At 42.4% G+C, this 20,438-nt stretch overlaps 1 protein-coding gene across 4 annotated transcripts in view; it reads left to right on the plus strand.

Annotated features, from left to right (window-relative positions):
- USO1 (USO1 vesicle transport factor) overlaps positions 1-20,438 on the plus strand; it is a 162,227-nt gene that overhangs the window by 78,906 nt on the left and 62,883 nt on the right. For 2 of the 4 annotated variants that reach the window (XM_073601032.1, XM_073601034.1), the window contains exons 5-7: positions 6,881-6,892; positions 14,767-14,864; positions 19,706-19,808. In XM_073601032.1, the coding sequence (XP_073457133.1) occupies positions 6,881-6,892; positions 14,767-14,864; positions 19,706-19,808 (213 nt within the window). The remainder of the gene's footprint in view (positions 1-6,880; positions 6,893-14,766; positions 14,865-19,705; positions 19,809-20,438) is intronic. The other 2 variants (XM_073601033.1, XM_073601035.1) reach the window with 1 other exon arrangement.

Here is a 20,438-nt window from a genome sequence, read left to right on the forward strand (position 1 = left end):
CCTCCTGCTGTAACTGCAACTGGGAGACTGCATGTTTAAGGCTAGAGTTCTCTTCCTCTATGGCCTGCACGTAGTTCACTATTTCATCAAATTTATGTTCCAGCGTATCTGTACGTTCCCCAATTTGAGTGATTTTCCCCCCTCAGTTCTGTAGATATTTTACTTACAGCAGCCGAGATAGATTGGGTAATTTTCTGGAGTAGTAGTTGAAGTTTAGTGTCCAATTTAGCATCCAGGACGTCTGGGGTTAAAACTGCTGGTGTAGAGGACAACGGGGGGGGCCTGAGGCCTGTGTTGCAGCCTGTATTGCTGAAGGAGGGAGATTCCCTGTGTCCTCCCATCCCCAGCAATGGATCCATCGCTGCAAATGGATCGGCGGGGGGATATAATGTTATTTTAACGTCGAGTGTGCATGGAGTCCTAGAATAGCTGATGAGCAGAAAAAGTCAGGCAGATCACAAGTTAATGATCACTGATATAGATAATGTACTTATCTGAGTAATAAAACTTCATTTCTTGTAATATTTTTATTATAAAAGTAAAAGAGGGCAACATAAAACTAGTGCAATACTTGACACTGTTTTTGATAAACTAACGCATCAATATCTGGTTGGATGGATGTAGCAATTCTCAATGAATTCTCAAGGTGCTCATCAGATATTTTGGCTGGCGACATGTCTCCCAGAGTTATTTCCGGGTATCGCGGGCTCTGGAGCCGTGATGACGTCACTCCTGCGCATGCTCACGGGAGCCGCCGGTGACGTCACATCAGCTGAAGCAACAGGACAAACGAGCCGTTGCTTCAGTGCGCATGTGCCGATGACGTTGACACATGCTGATACAGGTACGGTTTAGGAGATATCCACGGTAGCTACAGGTAAGCCTTATTATAGGCTTACCTGTAGTAAAAAGTGGTTGTAAAGGGTTTACAACCACTTTAATATCCATGTCAGGTTTTTATTACTGTCTGTGTCCCATCTGGGGAGATGCACTCTCTCCATTAATCCTGGTGACTATCATCACTGGGACTGAACGTGAGCAAGAAACCAAAATCTTTTGTTGCCACCAGAAGAGGAATAGAGGGGACATCTTGGGCAGCACAGTGGTGTGGTGTGTAGCACTCCCGCCTAGCAGTAAAAAGGGTTGCTGGTTCGAATCCCAACCACGACACTACCTGTCTGGAGTTTGAATGTTCTCCCTGTGTCTGCGTGGGTTTCCTCCAGGTACTCCGGTTTTCTCCCACACTCCAAAGACATGCTGGTAGGTTAATTGGCTTCTGTCCATAATAAATTGGCCCTAGTGTGTGAGTTGGGGACCTTGGATTGTGGGCTCCTTGGGGGTGGGGACCAATGTGTGTGTGGAGCACTGCGTAAAAAAAAAATTTACAGCGCTATATGGGTACCTTAAATAAAATAATAATAATAGATGGGCATCTTGATTGGTCACAATGTATAGGTATGGGGACGTGCACCAACACTCACTCAGGTTGAACTGAATGGACTAACTATGTAACTATCTTCCAATGGAGACAATTGTATTGATGATTTCTCTCCAAGAGGGGATTTGCTCACATTAGTGAGATTTACGCTCGCCTCCTGTTGCCTCTACAGAACAGGAAGTAAAGTTAAATTTTCTCAACGCGATACAGGTAAAAAGAAATAACTTTACAGGGTTTTCATTATTACGTACTCTACCCAAATCAAACTTATCCCCCCCCACCCACCACCACCACATAAAAATAAAGTGCAGAGTTAAATGACCAGTTGGCCTCCACACTGCCATACCTTAGTAGAAGTTTGTGAAGGCATAGCATTTTTTTAATACTGCTAAGTGATTTGAAATACGTTCTTTTCTGTTTGAGGTGAAGTAATAGTTACACATGTAATTTAAAAATTACCTAAATACAGACATTCACTCCATGTTACTCTGACTCTTGCTTTCGTGTTTCCCAATCATCCCTCTACCAAATTACACATGCAGTTGTGCAAATCCGATCATGGACCCTTCTCCCCAGAGAAACAGGTGAACTACCACTTAGATTAGTAGTGCTTCTGGCAGGCAGACAGGCTGCTTTTGTTGGTGCAGTGGCATCACTTGCATGAACATATCTGCCAGTTCACTGTAGCTTTATGCCATTAACTGAGTTGTTGCAAATTGTTTCTAAGCGTGCACGTGTGCTTTTCAGACAAACAGTTCTGATATTTATACCGCATGCCTTTTAATATAACTTGGCACAATGCTTAGGAAACATTTAACTGTGGCCAGCAAGCCTAAATCTAATGCTCAGCAGAATATTTTTTGCAAGTTGGAATGTTATCTTGTTGTTTAACCTAACACAGTCTAATACTGGCAATCAACCCGTTTGCTGTGGTATTTTTTTATTGATTGTCAGCATTGCCTATTCAACTGTATGTTTATAAAATAGCCTGAAATAGTCATGAAGGGATGGTGAAATTATATTTTAATAAAGAGGCAAAGGGGACAGTTACCACAGGACCACCAGACAGAGAGCCTGCCAACTCTGAAAAATCTATGTAAGGGAGCCTAGGATTGTGAAGCATTTAAGGAACTTATACATCTGGTGCCTGGTCTTTATACATTTTTTAAAATACCCTGTCAGATCTCTTAAATCCAGCAATCCCCTGCTAAAGAAGACGGCATAAATCTTCCAGAGGGCTAATTTTCCTACTTCTCTTCCTTCTCTGACCCATTACATCACCGCTACGTCCTACAGCGAAATAGAAGGTCATAGGAAAAAAATTAAAACCCCAAGGAAGACACGCAAATATGACACTCCTGGAAGTGTTGAATGCTAAAAAGGCTCGAAAAAGCTATCACTGCAATAAAGAAGGCGTAGAAGAAGTGGTGAATATATGCCGTTTTTTTATTGCAGGAAAATTCTGGAATAAACTGTTTAGAGAGCTGGCAGGATCTCTTTAATAAAAGAAATCGGTATGATCCTAAATATCTTTTTCTCAGCAATTGAGACTCAGAAGTCTATCAACTTCGGGTTATATTGCTGCCTACCAAAGGATTGGACATTGGCAAAAAAAAAAAAAAAAACTGTTTACCAGCCCAGGATAACCCCTCCTACTACCAGCGTGCCTCATTTTTTTGCTAGTGTCCTATGAGCATGAACTTCTTTTCTTTAGCTCAGGTGTGCACTTTTTTTTCCCTTAATCTTCAACATCTTTTTCTGTAATCAGGACTCATGTCTACACTGCCACTAGAGATGGATTTCAGCGATCTGATGTGGTTGTCCTCAGCATGACCTTTTGAAGTGCTGTGCCTGCACCTCATTGGGCTGGACTTTATGGGGATAGCCTGGAAGTGACCTTCGGCAATGGATTCCGCGTAGGGTGCTTCCTTGTAAAAGTTAGCCATGGAGTGCTTTCCAGGTCCAGTGCTGCTGGTATTGTCTCCGCAATTGCCCTGTCTCTGAAGACTCACTTTGTCAGTTGGCCAGTCAGGCTAAGCATTCGTAGCTACCTAAAGTACATAGATCAATGGCGTGTTTTAAATTTCTCAGTTTCCTGACAGTTTCCACTGTGGAAGGGGTTAATGCTGTGGAACTGAGCGTTGATATAATTTGCTGGGTGTAGAGATGGTGCTGAGTTTCCAAATATACAGCATAGAGGAAAAGCCTGCCTGCATCTGCTCATGCTTTGCATGTGCCATGTGGAATTTTGATCTTTGAACCATTTATGCTGCCCGCCTACAGTGCCTTTGATCACCTCTGAGCCTCAACTTCTACTAGCTGTGTGGGTTTCAGGAGTTCTTGGGGCCTTCCTTTTTACCCTGTGTTTTAAGTTGCCTTACTGCCATGAGGTTGCAACATATCCTGTTGCAGCAGTGTGGTGGTAAGGGAAATGGTATGAGATGCCTCCAGCTTATATTCTGTTAACTCCTGCAGGACTGCTTGCAGCATGCCTACTGCTTTGGCTGACTGTCTGATTCTGAGTTACTCCAACATTTCCCAGATAAGTTTATCTCCAAGGAGTCTGTCCTATGTTTTGGCATCTATTGATGTGGTGGTATTTTAGAGCCCCTACTTTCCCAGTGCTCCTGTTCCAAGTTTTCATTTATGGAGATTGGACCACCTTGACGATGTTTTCTTGCCTCCAGCACTTGCTAGACTTTAAGGTATTCCAGGACCTTTGTCGCAAGTGGGGACGCCAGTGTGCACTTCTAGGTTCAGCAATTAACAGTTTTTTTTGAAGGTACAGGGATTGTTTAGTCCAAGCAGTGGATGCTTTGGTGGCTCCATGGAATCAGCACAGTCTGATTTTTACCGTTCCTTCTTCAAAACGTCTTTCTTGCCTTCTTCTCAGGTTTAAGATGGAGGATATTCCAGTGATCATCATTACTCATACTTCACTTAGTGTGCGTCTTGAGGAGCACTGTCTAGTAGTTTCCCTGTGGGAAGACTCCTGTCCTTCCTGCAGCTCTGTCTGGGGCCATTTTTTTGCTGCCAGTATTCTCAAGGGACATTTTTCCTCCCTTTCTATGTTGTTTCAGAAACTATTGGCCTCTCTTTAAAGTTTTTGTACAGGGAGTTTCCACTATTTGTTCCCCTGTGATTACATAGAATCTGGTTCTCCCTGTGCTTCAGATAATGCTATATGAACATAATTATTTATTTTTAAAATTTTATTAAGTACTTGTATAGAGCCATAATTTACACAGTGCTTTAAATATATAGTACATTCATATTGGTCCCTGCCATCAAGGAGCTTGCAATCTAAAGTCCCTAACTTGCATTCATACATATACATACTAGGGTCAGTTTATACAGGAGCCAATAAGTCTACCAGCATGTCTTTGGAGTGTGGTGTAGAAAACCAGAGTACCCAGAGGAAACTGGCACAGGGAGAACATGCAAACTCCAGGCAGGTAGTGCTGTGGTTGACCACTTAGCCATTGACTTTTGTTCCTCTATTCTTACCTGTAAGGTGATATTCCATCTTTAGATCACCTCTGTGAGGCGCATATCTGTACTGGTGACCCTATCCTGCAAGGAGCCCTTTCTGGTTTTGCATAGGAATAAGATTTTGTTGAGGCCTAGGGCTTCCTTCTTGCCCAGGGTATAGGTTCTGCCTACCACCTAAACCAGGACTTTCATCCCTATATCCGGCTCCAGTTCCCCCAAAGGAAACTTCCATCCATTGTCCTGATGTGGCACAGGCTTTGAAAATCTACCTTTCAGCTACTCCTTCTTTTAGGAAGACTGATTTTCTTTTTGTAATTCCACATGGACCCCGAAAAGGGTGTCCTGGCTTCTTGTTCCACCATTTTTAGGTAACTCAGGCAGACCATCTTCCATGTTTATGGTCATAAGGATCGGGTCCCACCCTTTTCAGTCAAACTGCACTTTATTAGATCTGTGAGTGCTTCTTGGGCTTTTTGGCACCAAGCTACTTTTTTTTTTATATTTTCATGGCTGCCACTTGATCTTCTGTTTACATGTTGATAAAATGAGAGATGTTATGGGGTTTATTTACTAAAGCTGGAGAGTGCAATATCACCTAACCTAAGCTAATAACCTAGCTTGTTCAATTAAGCTTTTTACAGTAAAACATGGAAGCTGATTGCTTTCTATGCAGTAATGAGATTTTGCACTCTCCAGCTTTAGTATGTGTCCTCAATAGACCACAAAGAAGAAATATTTTTTAACTCCCTGTAAAATCCTTTTTTGGAGCCCATTGATGGTCACACACCCCCACCCCTCTTGTTTCAATTAATTTTTATCAGAGTTTTAATACTAGAAAGAAAAAGAACAAAAAAACAAAACAAAGGAAAAGTAAAAACATGAAGGATCACCAAAGCTATAAAATGAATTTGTTCAGGAAAAGGTATTGACAAGAATACAAGATACCTCATAAATAAAATAAAAAAATCGCAAACAATATAGCATTCGTACATATCATACATAAGACAAGTGTAAATCTGCTATATTATTGGTTTAAAAAGAAACATAAAAGTCTGTTTATTCTGGTCTTGCTTGTGGAAAGCAGTTTAGTAGCTTTGCTACTAAACTGAGGCATACTTGGTAGTAAGAGGAGTTAGCCTACAGGTTTTTGTTTACCAATGTCCAATTCTCCTGTAAGTGTCAGTGTAACGCGAAGATAGTAGACTTCATTGTCTCTCAATGTACTCCAGGAAAAGGGTTTTACAGTGAGCTCAAAAATCCAGTTTTTACAATTTAATGTATGTACCTAATCCATTAATTTCCATTATGAACCAAATAAGCATTCGCTCCAAAAGCATGGTCTTTTAACATGCAGTAATTAATATTCTGTATGGGGGTGATTTGTTTAAAAAATATAGATTGCTCACACAACCCAGGGTGGACAAAATCTTTCAACTTAAAGGGGTTGTAAAGGCAGAAGGTTTTTTTATCTTAATGCATTCTATGTATTAAGATAAAGAAACCTTCTGTGTGTAGCAGCCCCATAACACTTACCTGAGGTCCCTCTCTGTATAGCGATGTCCACGAGTGTCTCGGCTGTCTGAGATTCTCCTTGCTGATTGGCTGAGACACAGCAGCAGCGCCATTGGCTTCCGCTGCTGTCAATCAAAGTCAGCTAGCCAATCAGGGGAGAGAGGGGGCGGGGCCGGGTCAGGGCTCTGCGTCTGAATGGACACAGGGAGCTGTGACTCAGCTCAGGTGCCCCATAACAAGCTGCTTGCTGTGGGGGCACTGAACAGGAGGGAGGGATCCGAGAAGAGGAGGATCCGGGCTGCAGCAGAGTAGGTAAGTATAACATGTTTTTTATATTTATAGGGAAAAAAACGAGACTTTACAATCACTTTAATTTTAATTGGCTATCTTGTTTCATGAACTTACTGTCTTTTCTTTCTTTCATGTCTACCTGTGCAGCCGAATCTGAAGGTAAAAATTAGGTTTTGTGTGCATGTCTGGTGTTGGCTTATTTTTCTCTTTGTCCTCTTCACTTAATGGCTCTGCTTCTTGTTTAATCTCTGCATGTGTTACAATTAAAGGAAACTTGTATAATGTATTTTCAGCTGATACAGTGTTTATTTTAAAATAAACACAGATTACGCACTCACCAAACCAATGCGGTAGGCTACAAGCTCTCAAAGACTGATGCAGACAATGGAAAGGATTGAGCCCATCTTCTCCTAAAAATTGCTGATGACTCTTACACCCAAAATAAACAATTAGAAAGCCCAAAAGGGAAGTATATAGTGTAGTATGTTTTAATAAGTACCAATAAAAAAAAAAAATCCGGCTATGTATGCACTCACATGGGATAACAACACACACAGCTCACTTAACGAACGATTAGGTTCCACGCAAGGTTAAGCCACTGGCATAATTTTTGGGTCTATCCCTCATGTGACTTCCTGGTCCGTGGAACACACGCCGGCCCTGTGGTCTGCGGATGGCTGCATGGAACCTAATCGTCCAGACCTTTCACCAACTGCAAATATTTGGCTTATCTTGAAACAAAAAATACAACAAAGAAGACCCCGGACTGTTGATCAGTTAGAATGTTATATCAGGCAAAAATGAGACAACATTCTTCTTCCAAAACTCCAGCAACTGGTCTCATCAGTTTCCAGACATTTACAGTGTTGTTAAAAAAAGAGGGATGCTACACTGTGATAAACATGGCTCTGTCCCAAGTTTTTTGAGGCATGTTGCTGCCATCAATTTCAAAATGACTTTCTTTTTTTTTAAATGGTACCTTCTCGGTTTAAACATTTGATATATTTTCTATTGTGAATAAAATATTGGTTTATGAGTTTTGCAAATCATTGCATTTTGTTTTTACCAACCTTTTTGGAACTGGGGTTGTAACTTCCTATGCAGCTTCTTGTGTTACTAGCTGCATCCTTTTTTGCAATTCAGTCATTAAGGCCCCTTTTCACACGTGGCAGATTCTGTTTTGATCAGCAGTGGATCATTTTACAGATCCCCTGCTGATCAGAGCAGAGTGAGCAGATGACACATACATGGACAGATCGGTGGCCAAGAGTAAAGGGGCTCCTCTATCCATTTACACCTGACTATCCCCCATCCACTCCACCTAAATGAAAGAGAATGGAATTTCTTCTGGTTTTTTTTTTTTTTTTTTTTTTTACACCTATCTGTCCATAAGAATTAAATGACCTTCCAATCAGGTCTGCCTGAAAAACTGATAGGCGGACCTGATCGGAACGCTCATGTGAAGGGGCCTAAAGCTAAATTGCAAACCAAAAGCCGAACACAAAAATGACATGGATATGTTGAAGCTGGTTTACCTGTCAAATGTTATATATATCAATCCAATGTTACAGCTCACTCTTCGAACCCAGAGCTCTGCTATACAGGGACCGCAAAAGGTTGATTCCATGTCAAAATCAGATACTTGTCTGCTTGTATTAAAAAAAATACATTTGATCATGTGAATAAAGAGCTGGATTAAGGTGTGTCTGTTTGCCTGGAGTTCAGCTTTTAATAAAAAAAAAATTACTAATTATTATTGAGAAAATTGACCTGTAATATCTCATTATGGAGAACCGTAATGGTACTAATGGACATTGGAGAAGTCTTCCGATCTATTGCTTCTTAACTACCTGCAAATACCAGTAGCTGAAGCACATTGGGTTGAACAACAATCAGATGCATGAGCCAGCCACATATTCTCATACCTCTCTCCTGTCTCCATAGGCATAAACATTATCTGTTGGTCAAGGCAATGGGCAGCAATGCCCTAAATATTTTGGTTTCATCTGTAAATTGAGAGGGCACAGTTTGCATTTGTGTTGACCTTAGAACAACCTGCAATCAGTGCAAGAAAAGTATCTCCCCGAGAAGTCTAATCTTCCTGTCCAGGTTACATTTGTGGACTACAGAACGCTTTCCTTTGTGTCAAAACAGAACTAAACCGAAAATACGGTTTGATTAATTTTTAATACGCAAAGAAAGTCATCCACTCGCCTATGTCTCCATGTGTTTTGTTGAAAAATCACATTGAAAAACACCCAAATAGCATTTCTATCCATGGCCTCTTGAGCAAGAGCAGATGACTCATGTAGTATTTATTTCCTGGAATCTAACTGCCCTTAGGCCAACCAGGAAGACATGCTTAGCTGGAAAAGCCCCTCCTCTCTTCCTCCAGATGAAAGAGAAGAAAAAACGTATGAAAACATCATTTTGGCCCAGGCCATAAATCAGGAAGTAACTGAATAAATAAATATTTAAAATAAGTATATAAAATATTTCTTCTTATCTATTTACTGATGCTAGTAGCTTTAACCATTAAAAATAGTTCTTATTGTTTGAGAGAGTTTAGTTCCACTTGACAATACGGGGAAGGAATTCTGCAATCCTAAGACACTTCCTGTCCTAGGGTGACAACGTTTCTCCGTGGATACACTACAGTGAGTGAGTGTTGTCAAGGAAGTATGTTATTGGCAGAATAACCAAGTGAGAATATTAGGGGGAAAAAAATCCTGAAAACCGAAAACGAATTGTGCTACCTTATCTAAGGAAAAGTAAGCTGCAAAATATTAAATTTTTGTTCTTGATTTTTAGATACACTTTACGTATACTCTTTAGTTGAAATAGAGACTGCAAATTGCAGTACCAGGCTTTTTGTTGTACTTGCAGTGGGCAACCCTGGCAGGCAGTTGTAGTGTGTCAGTTAGCTGGTGGGGAGCTGTACAGGTCCAGGGTTGTGGTCTGCTGCAGAAAAGACCAGTCTCTGAAGGCCCTCCTGGGTAGCCTGACATGGCAAAGGTAAAGATTTATCCAGTTGAGCTCCGCAACATTCACAGTGTAAGTTTCCCTTGTTGGGAAGGAGGAGTCCTCTGTGCTGGTTCCTTGTTTTCCCTGCTTATTTTGAAAGATTTGTTGAAGTGGTGGTCAGAAGGTGCTGCTAGTGGGTGCCATACCTCCACAAAACTTTTAAAGCCTTTGCCTGGGCCAGTCTGTGCAGTATGGGGCTTGGCTTGCACATATCGTCCAGCCTGAGGAGAGAGATAGTCACTGGTCAGTTTATAGGCATGGGCCTGGCCATTGTACTGTGCAGACATGACCTGCCCACTGACACTACTGCACAGACGTGACCGAGGTGGCATACCATCCATCTGTGGGTACCATCTTGGATCTCTCCGTTTCCACATAGGACTCTGACCGAGTTGGACACAACCTACAGCAGCTTCACAAATACAGCACAGTCCACAATTGCAACATTAGTACCTCTAGCCTCCAGGTGGTGGCACCATGGGGGAGGGGCACCCTCCTTCTCCTTGTGGATCCAGTACTGTGAGTAGCACACCTTTTTAGTGCGGACAGCAAAAGCATGGTGGATCTGAGTCAAGCAGGACAGGCACCTGGGAGATTTAACCCCCACATTACAGCATCCAATTTCTCACTCGCTCCTTCTGGATCTTCTTCCAAAGAGACCTTTGTGTCTAAGGAGGAATTTTGTGCTGCCTTTTACCACAGTCCTGGAACAATTGGCTGACATCCACAAAGATTTGCAGTGGAGAGACCAAAAATTGTTTTGGTTTCCATCACCACAGTGACCATCTTGCAAGTTTTTCCCCTTCTACCCCCTCTAGGCTTAGAGAAGAGGAAGGGTCCGAGGAAGTGGATACCTCTGATACAGATCTATCCTTAGAAGAGGACACTCTCGCCCTCCAGCATCTCACAGTCCCAAAGATCCACAGTGAGTTTGTTCAGAGATGGTCCATGGAACGCATCTAAATAGACCAAATGCTTCCAGATACATTTTCACACTGAGCAAGATCTGTAGAAGGACTGGGTCTATCTTGCTAAGATGCTTGTTTTCCACCCCCCCCAAATATCCAGTGGAAACCTTCAGAAAAAGGGGACAGTCTCAACGGTGGACTTTGCCGTTATGTCTTATTTGCGTAAGAGTCTTACAATTCTGGTGGACGATGTGTCAGTGTTTAAGAACTCTGTGGACAAAAAGTTTGAGTCCTTCTTTAAGGCGTCCTTTTCTTTTGACAAGTGCGTTTTTGTCAAGCCGTGCTGGTCTTAGCCAAGTGCATTTCAAAAGAACCTAGAGCCCTAAAATAATGTTCTTCTGCTAGGCATCACTTGGAGATTTCTCCCAAAGAGTTGCACTTCTGTGTGGGTAGTAGGGATGAGCTCCGGCGTGTTCGCATGGCGCACGTGCTGAGCCCGCCAGGAAGTCGGCACGGCGCAGCGCTAATCACAAGCAGTGAGACATTTCCCGATGTGCGGCTGCAGAGATCGGGAAATGTCTCCCTGCCTGTGATTAGCGCTGCGCCGTGCCGACTTCCTGGCGGGCTCGGCACGTGCGCCATGCGAACACGCCGGAGCTCATCCTTAGTGGGTAGATTGGGATTTTCACTCCACTCCAAAAACTGTCTCTGCTAGGCCTTATGCCAGTCGGTATGAGGCATGTACTGTGGCAAAAATGCTGAACAGCAAAGCTCCCCTGTGATAGGCAGCCGAACCAATTGCCTTTTTGAAGGTGAATGCCTTTTTGGCAATGCTGTGGATATGGCTATTCAGAAGATTAGAGGGGGAAGGGGCGCTTTCTTTCCTCTAATCAAGTGGCAGAAAAGTCTTTGAACAAAAGCTACCAGCATCTGGCACAAAAAAAATGGTTTCTTTCAGAATTCAGGGGCTAAATAGAAGACTTCTTTTCAAAAAAAGCCATGGAACCCCAAGCCCACCAAGACTGGTAACAAACCTTCCCAAATGATGAGGTGCCCCTACTTTACAATTAGGAGGACCCCGTGGTCTTTTTGGCAATTTGATGAATGGCTTTGATTCATGCCATTCATTGTGTACTATTGTGGTGGTCACAGTGATCACATGATACAGACACGGCCAATCGCAGCCCATCTGTACCATGTGATTAGCTGTGGCCAATCACAGCTAATCACAACAACACACCCTGAATGTATTTCATTCAGTAAAAATGGTTGTTTATAAAAGTGATATTCACTGTTCTAAGCGATCCTAGTGTGTAGTAAAAGAATAAAAATAAAAATCCCGATACACTCCCCAGAGTAGTACAGTGTTACTATGGTAAAACTCTATTGTTCTGGTCACAGTATGTAAAAAAAATGAAATAAGGAAGAAAACATTTTTTAATTTAATTTTAATTTACATACTTGTGACCGTATGTAAATCAATTTAAAAAAAATTGAAAAAAACTATTTTTGAATTTCTTAATTTTCCAAAAAATTACAACTTCAAAAAATTCGCCATGTCACTTATTAAATACTTATGGCTTTCTACGTTCCAAAAAAGGGTAATTTGGGGGACATTTATACTGTTCTGCCATTTTCGGGAATGAAATCAAGAAATGAGAATGGCTATCAGGATTGATCGATTTTCAGATACAGTGGATATAAAAAGTCTACACACCCCTGTTAGTGTCGGGTTTCTGTGATGTAAAAAAAAAGAGACAAAGATAAATAATTTCAGAACTTTTTCCACCTTTTTAATGTGACCTATAAACTGTACAACTCAACTGAAATCTTTTAGGAGGTGGAAGTAAAAATAAACTAAAATAATATGCTTGCATAAGTGTGCACACCCTTAAACTAATACTTTGTTGAAGCACATTTTGATTTTATTATAGCACTCAGTCTTTTTGGGTATGAGTCTATCAGCATGGCACATCTTGACTTGGCAATATTTGCTCACTCTTCTTTGCAAAAAAACTCCAAATCTGTCAGATTGCGAGGGCACAGCCCTCTTCAAATACCCCCACAGATTTTCAATCAGATGCAGGTCTGGGCTCTGGCTGGGCCATTCCAAAACTTTAATCTTCTTCTGGTGAAGCCATTCCTTTGTTGATTTGGATGTATGCTTTGGGTCGTTATGCTGAAAGATGAAGTTCCTCTTCATGTTCAGCTTTATAGCAGAAGCCTAAAGGTTTTGTGCCAATATTGACTAGTATTTGAAACTGTTCATAAATCGTTTTACCTTGACTAAAGCCCCTGTTTAAGCTGAAGAAGAACATCCGCAAAGCATGATGCTGCCACCACCATGCCTCACTGTGGGTATGGTGTTCTTTTGGTGATGTGCAGTGTTGTTCTTGCGCCAAACATATATTTTGGAATTATGGCCAAAAAGTTCAATTTTGGTTTCATCAGACCATAACACATTTTCCCACATGCTTTTCGGAGACTTCAGATGTGTTTTTGTTTTGCAAAATCTAGCCGGGCTTGGATATTTTTCTTCGTAAGAAAAGGCTTCCGTCTTGCCACACTACCCCATAGCCCAGACATATGAACAATACAGGAGATTGTTGTCACATGTACCACACAGCCAGTACTTGCCATATATTCCTGCAGCTCCTTTATTGTTGCTGTAGGCCTCTTGGCAGCCTCCCTGACCAGTTTTCTTCTTGTCTTTTCATCAGTTTTGGAGGGACGTCCAGTTCTCTGTAATGTCACTGTTGTGCAATATTTTCTCCACTTGATGATGACTGTCTTTACTGTGTTCCATGGTATATCTAATGCTTTGGAAATTCCCTCTGACGCTTTGGAAGCTCACTGCGGACCATGGCTTTTTGCTGTAGGATGCGACTGAGAAAAAGTCAGGAAAGACCTACTAGAACAGTTGAACTTAATTTGGGGTTAATTAGAGGCACTTTAAATTATAGCAGGTGTGTACTGACTCCTATTCAACATGAGTTTAAATGTGATTGTGCACGTTTATGCAACCACATTATTTTATTTTTTTCTATTTTTACGCCACCCCTAAAAGATGTTAGTTTGTATTTCAATTGAGTTGTACAGTTTATAGGTCACATTAAAGGTGGAAAAAGTTCTGAAATGATTTTTCTTTGTCTCATTTTTTTTTTACATCACATGACATTTTAACAGAGGTGTGTAGACTTTTTATATCCATTGTGTATATACCACATTTTGTGGGCTCAATAACTTTCCTACAGACTGAATAATATACACTGATTTGGGATTTTTCACATAAGAAATGTAGCAGTAGTCATTTTGGCTTAATTTTATGAAGAAAGATTATTTATTTGAAAAATGTTGTAACAGACATTTTTTTCAAAAGAAAAACCAAAAAAACCTTTAAAACCCAGCGGTGATTAAATACCACCAAAAGAAAGCTTTATTTGTGTGGGGGAAAAAATGCTAAAAACTTCATATGGGTACAGTGTTGCATGACTTTTCTAAGTGCAACAGCGCTAAAAGCTGAAAATTGGCCTGGGCAGGAAGGGGGTGAAAGTGTCCGGTATTGAGGAGAGACTTCACACTTATCTAAAACAATTACAACAGATACTTTTAGATAATTGGAGATTTTACTTACTCTTACTCCCCCCCCCCCCCCCCATTTTCTCACGGTGGCTATTTTTACTAAATGAATCCTTCCTCATTTAATTCTGGAACTCTGTGTCTATCTTCTGGACCATGTGAGAGGCAAGGCACTGGTGATGTAGCCTTCCCAAGATGCATCTGCAATGCCAGGGCTACATCACTAGTGCCTCACTCAATCAGGAATCAGAAAAACAGTAACTGAAAGTATAAGCAAAAAAGGTTTGTTTAACCACTGGATGTAACATGGTTTCATATCAGCATGCAAAGCCAAAGTGATTTTTAATGAAAGGGGGGAAGGTCCATTTAGAGAGCATTTAAAGGCTTTTATTGACTTTCTACTATACTAAGGACTCCGTAAAGCACTGTCCATATCAAGTAATGGCCTGCAGCTTAGTGCTTATTGCCTATGATACACATTGTAAGTTAATAATTCTTAATGTCTCCCAAATCTTATTGCAGAGGAGAACCAGCAAGTACAGGCCGATGATCTCGGAGTCCAGTTTACAGAAATGTTCATGAAACAGGAAACCGTAACTCTTTTACTGTCGGTTTTGGAGGTAAGTCACCAGTTAAAATTGATCATCTTATTATGTATTTAAACATCTAGTCTAGTTCAGTCTGCACTGCAAAATATCACATCTGGTACTTTTTGTCATCTATTATTAAAAAAAAAAAAAAAAAGTAAAAATGTAAAAACTTTTTTTTTTTTTAGAAAATTGTCAGAAATTTAAGTTATACCCAAGCACACAAACCCCCCTTAAAAATGTGAGTTTTAGGGATGTACCAAATGGGTTTTTTGGTGCCGATACCGAAAATAAATCTTCCTTAATCCTGAAAACTGAAACCGATACCGAAAGTGACTGTTTTAAAAAATATTTTTATACAGGGGATGGTCAGCGACTGGGGACATGGTACAGGAGATGGTCAGAGACTGCAGAGATGGTACAGGAGATGGTCAGAGACTGAGGACATGGTACAGGAGTTGGTCAGAGACTGCAGATATGGTACAGGAGATGGTCAAAGACTGCGGACACGGTACAGAAGATGGTCAGAGACTGCAGACACGGTACAGGAGATGATCAGAGACTAAGGACTTGGTACAGGAGAGGGTCAGAGACTGAAGACATGGTACAGGAGATGGTCAGAGACTGAGGACATGGTACAGGAGAGAGTCAGAGACTGAGGACATGGTCAGAGACTGAGGACATGGTACAGGAGATGGTCAGAGACTGAGGACATGGTACAGGAGAGGGTCAGAGACTGAGGACATGGTACAGGAGAAGGTCAGAGACTGCGGACATGGTACAGGAGATGGTCAGTGACTGCAGACATGGTACAGGAGATGGTCAGTGACTGCAGACATGGTACAGGAGATGGTCAGAGACTGCAGACATGGTACAGGAGATGGTCAGAGACTGCAGACATGGTACAGGAGATGGTCAGAGACTGCAGACATGGTACAGGAGATGGTCAGAGACTGCAGACATGATACAACAGCCTCACCAGTGCCCGTCGAATGCAGCCAGCCAGTGTCCCCAGTAGTGCAGCCAGTGTCCCTAGTAGGGCAGCCAGTGTCCCCAGTAGTTCCCATTGCAGCGTAGCCAGTGTCCCCATTGCAGCGTAGCCAGTGTCCCCATTGCGCCAGTGTCCCCAGTAGTGCAGCCAGTGTCCCCAGTAGGGCAGCCAGTGTCCCCGTTGCAGCGCAGCCAGTGTCCCTATTGCAATCAGTGAAGGGAGAGGAGAGCCGCCGCCTGTTTGATTACAGCGCTGGGAACATCACAGCTTTCATTTCAATAGCTGTGTGTTCCCCGTCACATACAGCCCCTCCCCCTTGTCCGGGGAACTTTGATAGACAGATCACCTGTCCCAAGATTGGACAAGTGATCTGTCTATCAAAGTGCCCGGACAAGGGGGAGGGGCTGTATGTGACGGCGCGCAGCAGGGAACACACAGCTATTGAAATGAAAGCTGTGATGTTCCCAGCGCTGTAATCAAACAGGCGGCGGCGGCTCTCCCCCCTGTCAACAATATAGGAAGCCCTCCTGATGGGCGGGGGCAGAGCCCCGCCCAGGCCCCGCCCCGCCCCATTTTCGGCGCCAGTATCGGCAAAAAATCTCTTTCGGCGTTTTGCTGAAAGGGCCATTTTCGGCCGATATGTTTCGGTGGCCGAAATTTTGGTGCATCCCTAGTGAGTTCCCCCACATACTCACATGTACAAGCATTGATTTTAGCACCAGAGCGCCTCCATAGCATTGCCAATGGAAAATATAGAGTACCATTTTACAGACTAGTGCAATTTTAAAGTTTCATATGTTGGATGAACTATTGGAGTTTGTCACATGCATTGGTACAAACAATAAAAGTTTTGCAGAGCTTTCATGAATTTGGCTCAAGGCTTCCAAGTACATACACACCCCCAGAAATGTAATTCATATGACTTATTGAATAACCCTCAATGTGTCATGACAATCAAATGGTTTACACAAGCTCTTCTTCTTGTATACTTACCGTATTTATCGGCGTATAACACGCACTTTTTTCCCCTTAAAATCAGGGGAAAACCGCGGTTCGTGTTATATGCCGATCACTCCTGCTTTTTGTGAGCGGAGCGAGCCAGCTACCGATATACATAGATAGCTGAGTGTACTCGGCTAGCTCCGCTCACAGTCACGCCCAGTCTCGCCCTATGATGGACATAACACAGGGACTGGGCGTGACTGTGAGTGGAGCTAGCCGAACCTAGCCGAGTACACTCGGCTATGTATGTCGGCTCTTATCGGCTCCGCTCAGTCACTCATATGGCGCCGCTGCCGAGATACACAGAGCCGGTCTCTGCTCTTCTCGGCTCCGCTCGTAGTCCCGCCCAGTCCTGCCCTCTGATGGACATAACACAGGTCCAATGGTGGGACTGGGTGGGACTACGAGCGGAGCCGAGAAGAGCCGAGACCTGCTCTGTGTATCTCTGCAGCGGCGCCATATTTAAACCTGAAAATGATCTGACAAGGCTCCAAATGACAACAATAAGGATGCAAATGACACGAATAAGGCTGCAAATGATCTGCCAAGGCTGCAAATGATCTGCCAAGGCTGCAAATGATCTGCCAAGGCTGCAAATGACACTGATAAGAACGCAAATGACACTGGTAAGGACGCAAATGACACTGGTAAGGACGCAAATGATCTGACAAAGCTGGAGATGGACACTGATAAGGCTGCATTGATGGGCATTTAAATGTAAGTTTTTTTTTCCTTAAAAAGTTTTTTTCCTTAAAATTCCCTCCTAAACTTGGAGTGCGTGTTATATGCCGGCGCGTGTTATACGCCGATAAATACGGTAATTATTTCCTTTGTTTTTAACCCCAATACAATGAAAAAAATAATTTCAGCAGTTATCCAAAGAACTTGTGTGATCTTGTATTAGTACATTGGTAGACAGAAATGATCAGGTTGTTTTAAAGTGGTTGTAAATCCTTCGATATATCCAGTGAAGTGAGACAGAGATGAAACAAATCCTCCTACCTAAGTTGTACCTGTCTGTCTGCAGTCTTCTCTTCTCTACATCCCTTCAAAGTGCTGAATTTTAAAGCTTGTTCAGAAAAAAGAGGCCAGAGAGCTGAAGTTACTCTGCAGAGCCCAATGAGGAGAGCTCATTGGAGGGAAGGAACACACTGCCTCCACACAGGAACAGAGCTGAGGCTGTCAATCAGCTGGAGGTCCCTCCTCTGTCACCATTTTTCTCTTGGTGTCAGGAAAACTTGTTAGAAGTAATGCATGCTAATAGAGGAAGGAAGCAGCAGACAGAAATGACACTTAATGCTCTGGATTGAGAGTACACACTATAGAGGGATATGCTTTGTTCATATTTCTTGTCTGAAGTTTACGACTAACTCATTTAACCTGCTAGGGGTCCACAATCCGTAGATTCACATTACCTGGGATGGTTCCACATGCCAAGAGAGTGTTCATCAATCTTCTTCATTTGACAGTTGGGTGCAAGCACATGTTTTCCTTCCTATCTGTAAGGCTGCATGGTCATTGGCAAACCAAAGGCCTCTACTAGTGATTTGGGAACAAAATAGTGTGATTTCTAATGATGTGATCATCGTGACATCTGTTCATTCTCATCACATGCATGCAGGAGGTTCATTTAAACCTCCTAAGCCTATAGATGCCCAAAATGTAAGTATGAAATCTGAACTCGGGCACAAAAGCATTCATTCAAATGTATTCCCTCATAGTCAAAAGAATTCAAATACACCTAAATATTACCTTGTAAAAGTGAAAGTGGCTATGTTGCACATAGCCTGTGTAGAGAGCCAAGCTGTAGGTGGGACCCAGCAGGCCCACCCACAGGGACTGGATACAAGACCAAATACCCTGTACGAGGAGAGAGAGCACGGCACTGACAGGTCTTTTAAAATGAAAATACTAAACAGAGGCAAAGGGGGACAGGAAGGATCAGCGATCATGTGACCACTGTGATTGGCTGTCACAGTGAAAGCGAGAGATGTCACAGCACACGGACCACATGGACCTCCAGAATGGGTTCAAAGCTTTATTCAGCGATGACATTATTACAGCAAAAGCAACATTTCGGAGCTTCTTGGGACCCCTTCATCAGGCTGTGATGTCACATGCCTGATGAAGCAGTCCTGTGAGGTTTTTAACTAGCCCTACAGGAAATGTCATTCTTGTATGTGTGCGCTGTAAAATATTTTGTACTGTGAGGCTTTAAAACATTGCCTCAGCTGTAAATTTGTCATCGCTGAAAAAAGCTGAGGACCCATTCTGGAGGTCCATGGTGTGCTGGTGATGTTCTCTCGCTTTCACTGTCTTCGGTTCCAGCCAATGGTCGCTGCAGCACCCGTTTACACATACAGCCATTTCTTTAGGAACTTGTGCTTTGGAAATTGTGCATTGGAATTGGCGGTCACATTGGTCACATGATCAGACGCTAGTCTGCTGGCTACCAATGTGTTCTTGGTAGCTCAGGAAGCACGCTCCCAGTACATAAACTTTGCGTGCCCAGCGACGCATATGTGCAGCATGCGGGCGTTATAGCACCATCACTATACCGACGCACATGTTACTGCAGCGTAAAGAGATTAATGGAAAAACTTGTGCAGCCATTTTGGAATGTGTAAGATCAGCAGTACCATCTCTTCTATAATTTATTTTTGTTTAAAGAAATGTTATACTTTGCTGGGTCTTTTGAGAAATTTTTGAGGTGCAAAACATTATGCAGGCTACAGCAGCAAAGGGTTAGTTGTTTCCATTAAACAATATTCACGTTAATGTAGCAGCTATGTTCTGTTTTTTTTAAGGATCCCTTTCTGTGTTTTCTTTTTTTTTTTTTTTTTTTTTTTTGTCTGTTTCTTATTTATCTCTTTTCCTACAGGAGTTTGATTTCCATGTGCGCTGGCCTGGAGTAAAACTACTGACTACTCTTCTTAAGCAGCAAGGACCTCAAGTGCAGCAGATTGTTTTAGTCTGCCCAATGGGCAAGTGAAGTATTTTATTTTTTTTTCTCTTTTAGTTGTCCAGGCCTCTACTAAAATCTCATGACGTTCGGTCCGTGTGTACTGCTTTCTGTACAACAAAAGTCAGCTTCTGTCAAGCTGACCTGCTGGAAATCTGCGATCGCTCATCTCTGTATTCTTGGGGGTGGGGGGGTGGGGTTGAACAGTTTTTTTTTGTTCAACCAGCATGTCGACATGAGTGTACTTACACAGACTTGTGTCACTGAAAAGAAAGGGGGTATGTCAGACCTTTCTCACTGAAGCTGCAAAGGTAGTGTACAGGGATGTACACATGCGTTGGCTGCAGTGCTTTGCTTTGCAGTCGCAGCAAGAATTAAACCCCCTGTTGTGTTCAAGGAGGTGCATGCTTTTAGGGTTTTAAACATGCGGTGAGGAGGCAACATAACATCTCTTCTTGCCCTGACAGGCACCCTCTGTAAAGCAATTCACCATGGATCACTCTTCAGAGGGCTAACACTAGCCCTTGCTGATAAATAATTGCAGTGGCTCTTACTCTGATGCCTATATAATTGTATAGCCATGTGTTCACAGCCTGAAAAATTGTAGGTATAACTATGAAAATTAACTTGTTAGTGCAATGTCTATTTGCAA

This window comes from Aquarana catesbeiana, linkage group LG01 (genome assembly GCF_042186555.1).
Source record: "Aquarana catesbeiana isolate 2022-GZ linkage group LG01, ASM4218655v1, whole genome shotgun sequence".
Classification (NCBI taxonomy): domain Eukaryota; kingdom Metazoa; phylum Chordata; class Amphibia; order Anura; family Ranidae; genus Aquarana; species Aquarana catesbeiana.